The sequence below is a fragment of the Anopheles stephensi genome, chromosome X (assembly GCF_013141755.1).
Source record: "Anopheles stephensi strain Indian chromosome X, UCI_ANSTEP_V1.0, whole genome shotgun sequence".
Classification (NCBI taxonomy): Eukaryota; Metazoa; Arthropoda; class Insecta; order Diptera; family Culicidae; genus Anopheles; species Anopheles stephensi.
In genome coordinates, this window is record NC_050201.1 from 16,577,211 (window position 1) to 16,589,473 (window position 12,263).

The 12,263-nt window shown below is 42.0% G+C and overlaps 1 protein-coding gene across 1 annotated transcript; it reads left to right on the top strand.

Moving 5' to 3' along the window:
• The first annotated feature begins 8,138 nt into the window (after positions 1-8,138).
• LOC118511589 lies at positions 8,139-10,280 on the top strand. Its single transcript, XM_036054845.1, has 3 exons — positions 8,139-8,704; positions 8,776-8,969; positions 9,043-10,280. The coding sequence occupies exons 1-3, from the start codon at positions 8,190-8,192 to the stop codon at positions 10,200-10,202; spliced, it is 1,869 nt and encodes a 622-aa protein (XP_035910738.1). The 5' UTR covers positions 8,139-8,189; the 3' UTR covers positions 10,203-10,280.
• Positions 10,281-12,263: the final 1,983 nt, after the last annotated feature.

Genomic DNA, 12,263 nt, shown 5'->3' on the forward strand with positions numbered 1-12,263 from the left:
ACGCCATTTTCTAGAATCTTGGTGTTGGAAAGTTCGGAACTGACTATGGTTTGAAAGGTGCGATTTGTAAGTAAGTTTTGAATGAAGGAGGTCAGACGTCCGCCCAGATTCCATCAGTTGCTCCAAGATGCCCCGTCTCCAGATTTGATCCAAAGCTTTTGATAGATCAATTATGGCACACGCTGTGATTTGGTTATTTCTTTGTGCCGAACACAGGGTGTTCTTTAGAGCCGCGAAGTATGTTTCGGTTCCCCTACCGTTTCTGTAGGAGTGTTGCTCTTTACTAAGAAGGTTATTTTCCTCGAGAACCTGTATTAACCGGCGGTTAACCAATCTTTCTAATATTTTGTCAATGCAGTTTGGGTCGGTAGCTATCGGGGTTATGCGGATCTTTGTCTGGTTTGGGAATGGGAACAATGAGACTTGCTTTCCATTCCTTCGGAATGGAGCCTTTGTCCCATATATTGTTATATATCTCGAGAAGGATTAATTTCCCTTTTGGAGGAAGGTTTTGGAATAATGGATAACCAAGATCGTCAGGTCCAGAAGATTTTCCTTTGCACTTCTTGAGTGCCCACTCAAGTTCACTAATTGAAAATTGAAGCATACTTGCCAAACATCTTAACAATATCTTATTAACAGAGACACTTCTTAACCTCACAGAAACAAACAATGCTCCATACCATAATTTCAGACAGACAATTCATTAAACCTGTAACCTACATTTCATCAAGACTGCAATAAATGCAGATTTAGCTTTTTTGACCAAACGCACGATAAAACATGAACATTCAAACACCGACCAGTACACCCGGCTAGCGAGTGACGCAATGCAACATGATACGAACAAAACAGAAGCAAACACCCGGTGCACAGGTATCAAGCGCAGCAACGGTAAATCGGCAATTAAACTGAAGCAAACCACCTAACCCATATCGAACCAAAATTGCGCAACGTAAGGCGACACATTGTTTGCGCCAAGAACCTTAAGTTCTTGTCTCCATGCGGAACGTTAATGTAAGCAAATTTTTAGACCATGCTGTTCAACGAACAAACAAAACAAGACTTATTCGAACTAGCAAACAAAAACACAAGTCCATCCATCCAAACGAAATTCGACACTTTTGTTTACGACAAAAGCTTTATGCCTTTGTCGCCAACCAGGAAAAAAACTATTAGGCAATGTAACCATACAAATAGGAAAAGTTATTTTAAATTTAACATAAACTCAACCTAACAGAAGTAAATTGAACTTTATTAAACTGTAAGAAATTTTTGTTATAAATAAAGCTGTCTTCCCCAGCCAACGAGAGAGTTGGTTCTGGGCTGAGACTTGACGCAACTCCAATCTGACGTCCAATTCCTCTCAAAAGCTTTGAGAGTCCCCCTACCCAAGGTAAGGCCTCAAAGGCTCCAACGAGCCAGTAAGGGATGTTCCCTCTGAATATCTAGAGACGCCTGGCCGACTCAACGCCGATGAGCTTCGAGTGTCCCCCTACCAAAGGTAAGGCCTCGATGTCTCCAACAATCCAGTAAGGAAGATTCTCCTCAAATCGAATATGCGCAAAGCCCCGTCGAAAAAGACCGACCGACCCCGCGTATCACATGGTTACCGCTTTCCTCCATGTTACTTGGCGACCGTATTTCCTCCATATTACAAAATGGTTTATTGTAAGGAAGATGGTTTGTGTCGGAGAAGGCTACTGGAGTGCCTTCTGTGATTAGCCTGTGTGTGATAGGAAGTCAGCAGGATAATTTGCGGTTGCAGAGTTTTTAGCAAAATGATTGGCCAAGGTATTTGCAACTTCTCTAGGGTGAGTTATGTATTGGCTACCATGTTTCAGAGAAATGTGGGGTGCAGAGTAAATTTTCCCTTAGAGGGTACTTACACTGTTCCACATCTGCTTGTTGGTAAGGGATGGGTTTATTTCTTCAACAAGCTGGTCCACCAGCTGTCTGTTTTGGCTTGCTGAATGAGTTTTTTGGCTATTTTATTGGCTTCCCTGTACTCTTCAGCAAGATGTGGCAAAAGGATGTTGTTGCTGGCTAGACTGGCTTTTCGAAGCATTCGCAAGGCATGACGTCTTCTTTTAATAGCTTTTCCAACTGTTTCATTCCACCAGGGAACACTTCGTTTGGACGGAAAACCTTTAGTTCTAATGATGCTGGCTAGGGCTGCAGCCCTGATTTTTTGACAAAAATCAGAGGGATTCGGATCATCTGAGAAGGTCAGTAAAAGTTCTAGTTCAAAGCGGAATTGGTCCCATTCGGCCTTATCATATTTCCACCTTGGACGTGTTTTATGAGGAGGGAGCTGGGAATTGTAAAATATTTGTATGGGATAATGGTCACTGCCATGCGAATCGTCTTTAACTTTAAAAGAGAAATCTGTTAAGATGGTGGCTGAAACATTGCAATGGTCTAAGATTGTGTCTGTTCCTGTATACGAACAGAATCTAGTCGGTACATTGTTAGGTATTGGTGTGAAGTCAGTTATGTCAAGTATTGATTTTATTAGATTTCCACGAGAGTTAGAAGAGTTGTTATTCCAGGAGTTATGGTATGCATTTAAATCTCCAAGAACAATTGAGGAAGTCGGGATTTGGTAGAATAGTAGCCGAAGATCGTCTGAGAGATTTTGGTTATTAATTGAAGGATTGAGGTATATTGAAAATACTGCTATCTTCAAAGGTGAATATAGTTGAAAACCACTAATCGGTAAGTTTGAATTTATTATGAAGGCTTTGTTAGGAATATATGTTATTTCAAAGGCCTCTAATTTTCCAGGATAGGATGAGAGGATTTTTATTGTTACTAAGTGAATTATGATTAGGGGTGAACTTGGAAAGATGTGTTAGGTTTTATGACTTAGGAGTTGGAAACAAGAGAGTTGATTTAGATTTTTCTTCTTTTTCCGGGCTGGCTTTGAAGATGGAGAGGGTGTATGGGGGATAGGAGAGTGGGTGGTTGGTGGAAGGGTGCTTGTGGGGGATATAGGGAAGATGAAAGAGGAGGGGTTTTGTTCCTGCTCCATGTCAGAGGAGGAAGAACGGTTGTTGTTTGCTCGCTTACGAGCGGAGATGGAGGAATATTGAGTGCTGGAAGAATCGTCTGAGTCTTGTTGTCTATTAGTCTCGTTTCGAATTTAAGCAAATAATTCGTTTACTAGCTTTTGTTGGTTGTCTACTTGTTGAATCTCTTTATTGATGGATTCATTGAGTTCTTTAATTGTGTTCTGTGATGCTTCAAGAGCTTTTTGGAGGTTTGTAATCATTGCATCTTTTTCGTTTTCGGTTTGTGTTATTTGTTTTTCCTTCAGTTGGCTAATTGTGTCTTGAGATGCTTTGAGAGCTTCCTGTAGGTTAAGAATGACCTTATCTTTATCATCGACTTTTTGAGCATGTACAATTCTAGATTGTGCCGAGTATGAGCTTGGGTTGGATTGTGTTTTCAGAAGCGAAGTTTTGGCTTCGATCTACGCGCAGTTTTTGATAGTTTTGATTTTAAGAACCTCTTTTTCAAATTTGTATTTTGGACAAGTTTTAGAAAAAGTATTGTGCTCTTCTTTGCAATTTGCACAGATTGTAGGGTTTGTGCACTCGCCGTGCGCTGGTGTTCCACAGTTTGTGCAGATTTGGCCTGATTTGCACCTTACTTTTGTGTGTCCAAATTTGGTACAGTTAAAACATATCATCGGCTTTGGGAAGTAGGGTCTGGTAAAGACTCGAATTACTCCCAGTTTGATATGTTCCGGAATTGTAGTTGAACCAAAACGTAGTTGATACATGTTGGTTGGAACAGTTTCACCATTTACCTTGCGCAAGAAGCGTCGAACACCAATGATGTTTTGTTCCTTGAGACTATCAAGTATCTCTTCATTAGTTAAACCTTTTAGTTCATTTGAGTAAATTGTGCACAATGCCGAGTTCAAGGAGAAATGAGGCCGAATGATAATTGGGGTGTTGTCTGCAAGCGTTTTGAGTTGCTGTAGTTTTTGGAATTGGCTCATATTGCGGGTTTTGATAAGATATTTTGAACCGTTTTCAATCAATTTGGCTGGTTCGTTTATATCACCAGCGTATTTGTTCAGCGTTTTGCCTACCAAGAAAGGATTTTGAGGGAGTGCATATCCCTCACAAGCTTCAAGAACGAGGAATTTCAGTTCCCCGTGCTCATTGTTGTTGTCCATCCAAGTAGGAATACTGCGGCCCCTATTGTTGGACCCGAGAGGGGGAAAGTTCCTCTCGGTGAGAGGTGGGCCGAACATTTTGCGGGCCCAAGCGATCGGGAATACTACGTGAAATATGTAGTCAGAGATATATTCGAGTGAGGCAGAGAGAATTCAGGATTCTGAAATCACTAACCTGATTTTCCACAAAAGTTTTGTCACAAAAAGCACTAAAACCACTATGATCACACTCCACGGATAACACTGTTACAAATCGGTATCACTGTTTGGGAAGAGAGACTTTCACACTGAGAGCTCCTGCTACTAACATCCGTTGCTCACGAGAGATGAACGACAACTGGATGGAACGATACTGATCCTGGTATGGATATGGCACTGTTTTTATACTCTGGTGTCCGTATCCAGAACCTTCAGGCGCTTTGTGTCCGTCTTCGCGTATCGGATTCCCTAATCTTCCGCGTTCGTATGCCCGCCTCGCGTGGCGGGTTCCCGATCCTTCCAGAACTCGTACTTCGTGCGTTTTCCCATAGATGGCGTTCTGCAAGTGTTTGTGTCGTGGCTGTTTTTCTTGGCTTCACTTCACAATCTCCCCACGAGTATTCCAGAATCACAAAGCAAGCTTTGACAAATATCACAGATGCAATGAAGAAAAGGACGCAATCACAAGAATCACACACACACCCACATGCGAGACAGAACAAGACGAATAGTCATAGAAAAAACTGTGGGGGTAAGAATATCCTTTCGGTAAAAGACTCGAAAAGGCCTCCCATAGAGTTTTTTGTGTGCAGCACTGTGGCCTTTCATTTTGAGTGCACAGTAGAATTTATGTATGGTCAAAGCTCGTTTGATGAAAACATTGTGCTAAAAGACCCGAGAAGGCCCCCTATGACATCTTTTGTGTGCAGCACTGTGGCTTGTCATTTTTATTGTACAGTGCACAGTTTTGTATGGTCATATTCTCGTTTGATATAAACATTGTGCATTGTTCCTTAATACTGGACAGCGAGTAAAGCATGATAATATACTTTGTAAGAAGTGAATTGAAATGTTATTAATCTTATTTTTCCTCCTTCACCGAATACCTATGCCCGTTAACAAGTATCGATCGAACCAATGTTCCGTTACAGTCCGTGAACACCGTGTATGTTGTAAGCCTGATTGGTCACTCCTAGCGTGACCAACAATTATTACGTAGCTCATGTAAGCCAATATAAATGGTCAGGATATAGGGAGGGGGATTTAATCGAATAATAAGCAATATTTCATTCGACTTAATTCAACCATTTTTTATCACACAGGAAGCACACTGTGAAGCTTTTGGAACGTGTACTGCGGATTGCATACATTCAGGCGTAAATCCTACAGTGCCTAACAAATTTTGTCAGGGGGGGGGGGCTTCTCAAGTCTATTAAGCAACAATGCACAATGTATTTGTCACACGATTTTTGACCCCCCAAAAACACACTGTGAAACAAAAATGGTAAAAGACTCGAGAAGGCCCCCCCCTGACAAAATTTGTTAGGCGCTGTAGGTTTTACGCCTAAAGGTATGCAATCCGCAGTACACGTTGCGAGAGCTTCACAGTGAGCTTTCAGTGTGCTTTCAGTGTGGTCAAAATTGGTTGAAGAAAGTCGAATAAAATATTGTTATTATTTGATTAAAATCCCCTCTCCGCTAACCCTACCATTCATTTTGGGTTACAGAAGCTTCGTACTATTTTTCAGTCGCACTAGGGGCGAACAATCGGGCCTAAAACATGCACGGCGTTCTCGGACGGTAACGGAATAGTAATTCGATGAATACTTGTTACCTTGCATTGATATTCAGCCAAGGAGGAAACATAAGAATATCATAATCTCATACCACTTGTTACAATGTATTGTATCAAGTTCTACTCGCTGTCTATTAACAGTATTAAAGAACAATGCACAATGTTTACATCAAATGGGTTTTGACCATACAGAAATCCCACTGTACAACAAAAATGACAGGCCACAGTGCTGCACACAAAAGATTCTAGGGGGGGCTTTCTCGAGTCTTTTACCACAAAAATTACGGTAAAAGACTCGAGAAGGCCCCCCCTAGAATCTTTTGTGGGCAGCACTGTGGCCTGTCATTTTTGTTGTACAGTGGGATTTCTGTATGGTCAAAACCCATTTGATGTAAACATTGTGCATTGTTCCTTAATACTGTTAATAGACAGCGAGTAGAACTTGATACAATATATTGTAACAAGTGGTTTGAGATTATGATATTCTTATGTTTCCTCCTTTGCTGAATATCAATGCCAGGTAACAAGTATTCATCGAATTACTGTTCCGTTACCGTCCGAGAACGCCGTGCATGTTTTAGGCCCGATTGTTCACCCCTAGTGCGACTGAAAACTAGTACGAAGCTCCTGTAACCCAACATGAATGGTAGGGTTAGCGGAGAGGGGATTTTAATCAAATAATAACAATATTTTATTCGACTTTTTTCAACCAATTTTGACCACACTGAAAGCACACTGAAAGCTCACTGTGAAGCTCTCGCAACGTGTACTGCGGATTGCATACCTTTAGGCGTAAATCTTACAGCGCCTAACAAATTTTGTCAGGGGGGGGCCTTCTCGAGTCTTTTACCGTGATTTGAAATGTTATTAATTTTATTTTGGTAAAAGACTCGAGAAGGCCCCCCCTGACAAAATTTGTTAGGCGCTGTAGGATTTACGCCTAAAGGTATGCAATCCGCAGTACACGTTGCGAGAGCTTCACAGTGAGCTTTCAGTGTGCTTTCAGTGTGGTCAAAATTGGTTGAAGAAAGTCGAATAAAATATTGTTATTATTTGATTAAAACCCCCTCTCCGCTAACCCTACCATTCATTTTGGGTTACAGGGGCTTCGTACTAGTTTTCAGTCGCACTAGACTCGAGAAGGCCCCCCCTAGAATCTTTTGTGTGCAGCACTGTGGCCTGTCATTTTTGTTGTACAATGGGATTTCTGTATGGTCAAAACCCATTTGATGTAAACATTGTGCATTGTTCCTTAATACTGTTAATAGACAGTGAGTAGAACTTGATACAATATATTGTAACAAGTGGTTTGAGATTATGATATTCTTATGTTTCCTCCTTTGCTGAATATCAATGCCAGGTAACAAGTATTCATCGAATTACTGTTCCGTTACCGTCCGAAAACGCCGTGCATGTTTTGGGCCCGATTGTTCACCCCTAGTGCGACCGAAAATTAGTAAGAAGCCCCTATAAGCCAAAATGAATGGTAGGGTTAGCGGAGAGGGGATTTTAATCAAATAATAACAATATTTTATTCGACTTTCTTCAACCAATTTTGACCACACTGAAAGCACACTGAAAGCTCACTGTGAAGCTCTCGCAACGTGTACTGCGGATTGCATACCTTTAGGCGTAAATCCTACAGCGCCTAACAAATTTTGTCAGGGGGGGGCCTTCTCGAGTCTTTTACCCTTTATTCAACCATTTTTTACCACACTGGAAGCACACTGTGAAGCTTTTGTAACGTATAATGCGGATTGCATACATTCAGGCGTAAATCCTACAGTGTCTAACAAATTTTGTCAGAGGGGGGGGGCCTTCTCAAGTCTATTAAGCAACAATGCACAATGTATTTGTCACACGATTTTTGACCACACAAAAACACACTGTGAAACAAAAATTACAGCTCACAGTGCACAAAAAAGAATTGGAGCGGGGCCTTAAACCTGGCAGATAGCGGACAAGCATTGCAATATCGTGCATCGTTCGTGATTCTATCAATTCAGAGGTCCAAATGCTTCAGCCAGCCCTGCCAGTAAGTCGTTGAGACATGCTATGTAAATAACCTAACGCATAGACGTATCAATATCGGACAGCGACGATATTTGCTAATTGGGGAAATGTCAAATGTCACATTAGCAAAACGATGAACAATAAACTATCTCTTCAAGAACAGAAAAAAGTTATTTCCCCCGTGATTCATTCTGTGTGCATGAATTATTCAACATGTCTAACAGTGAAAAGAAGCGGAAGTCTGATTCTGCTGCTCTAAGGGCTTACAAAAACGTGATGAAAGCGCTGCGGAGAAATCATCACTCGGGTGGAGAAACGCCAACGCCTTATGCTTCGCAGAGAACCCGACCGTACGTCCGATTTGTAGATAGTGATAAGGAAGAGGAAAAGGACGATTGGCTGATCGATGATAGGAAAGCGATAAAGCGAAAAAAAAGCCGTGTTTCTTCACTACATGGAAGTGGATTCGGAAGAAGTAAATCCTGTTCTTCTTTAACGAATGCACCAGAGGAACAGAGAAAGCTAATCCTAGAGCCATATCAACCGCCGACGACATCAACGATTACATCAATCTGCACGACACCTGTAGTACCTGCACCAGTGCTGCATGAAATAAAGGTGATCCTCGATACGGGTGAAACATATACGGTACATTACGACCAGAAGCTGATTTCAACGACACAGACGGTTGAATGGTTACGGAATGCGGTTGCTTTGCAGTATATTATGTTAGTGGCTGCGTAGTTGTGTATAGTAGGACGATCAAAACATTATAACTTCTTTTGTTATTTCTATGCAGGAAACACGGCAAAGATCCCTCAATCAAACTATACCTGTCGGATGGATGTGTCACATGGGCGGATTCCGATACACTCCAGAAGCTGCTAAAACATAACTCTCCCAATGACATCATAGTGCGAGGCAAAGTCTGCGGTAGGAATCACATTAATTTGGAACAGTTTTATGACGAGTACTGTCAGGCACACAACCTTGGTAGGTTTGTTGCGCGAGTCTTCTCCCACAAGATTACAAATATTGTTTACTTTTTTCAATTGTTTGTTTGTAGAAACTGATGTCGGTTTAAGAACACAGCTCTTACTGATGGATCGAGCTGCCAGCATCGTTCTCAAGCCCGACTTTGCCTATAACATTCCAACGAGGCCCATTCCACCGCAGCACATACTCTACATGGTTCTTTTTGTAAGCTTCTTTCAGCAGGACTGGCTGAAGCATTTGGACCTTTCAATGAATAGAATCACGGACGATGATATTGCAACGCTTGTCCTTTATCTGCCAGCTTGTCGACAACTTCGTATCCTTCGCTTGAATGGGAATTGTCTCACAAAAAAAGCGGTTAAGATGCTTTGCTTTGGATGTACCGACTCGGTTGATGCGATCGGCGCAGCAGCAAACCCAAATGCTCTTGGAGGAGGGCTATTGACCGAGCTGGATCTAAGCCACAACTTACTGTCCGACGATGCTTTAGTTCCGCTTGCTCGGTTGTGCAGGAATTTATCAAAATTACAAGTTTTGTGTATTAGTTCAACAGATATAACACACTTACCCAAGAACATGGACATCAAAAGATTACAGACCTTAGATGTTTCAGAAAATCCGTTAACAGAACAATTCGTTCAGTATCTTTTGAAGCTGCTTGGCGAAGGTTTCCTGCGTGAAGCACACCTTAAATCGCTTCCTGTCTATTGTAACACCCTTAAGCCGATACTTTGGAAAACACTTTCCCACAATCGAATCGATGTTTTGCGAATGCTCAATCTGGCCAACTGTCGGCTGTCGGATGATGAGCTAGAACCTTCAGTTTTACCTGTCATCGCGCGAAATTGTCCTTCGTTGACGCATTTGGATGTGTCGTTAAATACCGGGCTTACAAAAAGCTCTTTTCTGGCCGTGTTGAGGAGCTGTGCTGGGGCAGTGTTTAAATTACAGGAAATACGCTTCGAGCATGATGTCCAGTTGTGGGTAGATATGGAAAAGTACGCATCAACCGATGAGTTGCTGAAGTTAATCGAATACAGTCCTAGTGCGTGGTATCCCCGGCAAATAGACGCCATTCTGCCAGCTTACGGATATAGTGCAGAACGGTACGAAAAACTGCTGGCAGTGATAACCCATTTTTGGTCCGCGCTATGGCCATTGAGACAATCGAACACGAGACGGCTCGCTGATAGTTTACAGGTATCGCTTGGTGTTAATTCAACCAGCTGATTTGCTGGTCAGTGATCATTCGTTCGTGTAAATGAAAGCTTAGCTTTAGAGCTTTCACTTTGTTGTACTTCACTTTGGTGTAGGAATAAAGATAAATCTCAAACTTATAACGTCACATCATCTACGTTACACTTCTTTCCATATTGGTATCACACAACGCGTGTCCGTCACGCGCGGCCGCCTGACATCAAGTGTGCGCCCCTTCCTGCGCTCGGTAGCGATCGTGTCGTGAGGTTCGTCAAACCTGACGAGTTACTGAACGATACAGGATGGCTCATAATAAACGCGAGGAATAAACGAACAAAGATAGATAATACCCCTTTAAAACAGCATATCTGTACAAAATGATGAAATTTTTTGAACATGTTCTTTCCAATTGAAATTCGTCCAAATACTTCCGAGTGTTTGATTGCCACACTCTACTCTTATGTAGTTTCTTCTATTTCTGCTTAGCTTAGTAGCCCTTCTAGGTCATGGTCATGACTGGAATCTAATGGCGTACTAGACTTATTCATACCACGGAAGTGGATAACCTGTCCTCACTACAAGGAAACGGTTCGGATGCGAATAGAACCTCGGTCGTACCGTTTGAAGACCGGCGCCACTATAGTCTCTACCGCTGGTCGCCTTTAGTGTCTATATCGCATTAATAAGCTTTTTCAATCTTTGTTAGCGATGACACCAAGCCACAATCATACCTGCCCTAGTAATCGACGAAACCAGTCCCAAAAGAATAATTCGAGCCGTTTGTTGTTTGAGTTCTAGATTTATACTGAATTTATTAACAAAATGATCTTGCTTATATTCTAACTATGTATGTGTTCGTGTAGTAATATGGAGGAAATACGGTCGCCATGTAACGTGAAGGAAAATGGTCGCCATGTGATACGCGGGATCGGTCGACGGGGCTTTGCGCATCTGCGATTTGAGTCGCGCCGTACGTAAGACGAGAGCGACGAACAGCAACTTGCTGAGCGAACCAATTCTTCCCTTTATCGACTGTCCAGGCAATCGTGAAGATTCTAGATGAGAATCTTCCTTACTGGATTGTTGGAGACATCGAGGCCTTACCTTTGGTAGGGGGACACTCGAAGCTCATCGGCGTTGAGTCGGCCAGGCGACTCTCGATATTCACAGGGAACATCCCTTACTGGCTCATTGGAGCCTTTGAGGCCTTACCTAGGGTAGGGGGACTCTCAAAGCTTTTGAGGGGAATTGGACGTCAGATTTTGAGTTGCGTCAAGTCTCAGCCCAGAACCAACTCGCTCGTTGGCTGGGGAAGACAGCTTTATTTATACCAACAATTTCTTAGTTTATGGTTAGTTCATTCGCCTTAAGTTAGGTTAAAACTCTTTACGTTATTGAGTAACTTCTTGGTTGACGGCAAGAGCATAGCGCTTCGTTGTAAACAAAAGAATCAAGTTACTTATGGAATTTTCCTTAGGGTGATTTGGTTTTGAGTCGTTTCCGTTTCTTTATTCGTTAACCTGCTGTTATGAAATTATCATTCATTGATTTGCTTGTTTCAGGGAGAACGCTGCGCTTGCATAAAATGTGTCGCTATGGGTGAGTTGGTCGCGGTGCGATCGATTGCTGCGCTTGCATAAAATGCGTCGTTATGATTATGTCTTTTTTGTTCTATTTGTTTGCGATGGTTCGGGGTGGATAAAGTGTTACGCTTAGTTGCTGACCGTTGTCTGCACTGTGCGTTGTTTGGTGCATTGGTTGGTTTGTTTTCGTATTGCCTTGCGCAACTCGCTAGCCGAGTGCGCAAGTCGGTTTTTAATGTTCTTATTGCAATGGGTGTTTGGTCAAATTTGCTGAATATGCTGTTCTTGGTGGGGTATAGGGTGCTTGAGTTTAAATAATTGTTGCGAAAGGTTCTGGTGTGATTGATCGTTCCTACATACGTGTTTATAAAATGTATGTTTTCATGAGGTGTTTTTGAGATGTATAGCAGGGATGCTACAAAATGAAAATGAGTGTTTTGAAAAGATGAAATTATTATTATCCTTTTCAGATATATTAATACATCCAGATCATTCTAAACCGTATATATTG

Excerpts from the sequence above, each read along its gene's own strand:
- LOC118511589 (XM_036054845.1), top strand. The coding sequence starts at position 8,190 with ATGTCTAACAGTGAAAAGAAGCGGAAGTCTGATTCTGCTGCTCTAAGG. Across the intron at positions 8,705-8,775 it reads GTTGCTTTGCAGTATATTAT|GAAACACGGCAAAGATCCCT; the intron begins GTTAGTGGCTGC and ends ATTTCTATGCAG. Across the intron at positions 8,970-9,042 it reads CTGTCAGGCACACAACCTTG|AAACTGATGTCGGTTTAAGA; the intron begins GTAGGTTTGTTG and ends GTTTGTTTGTAG.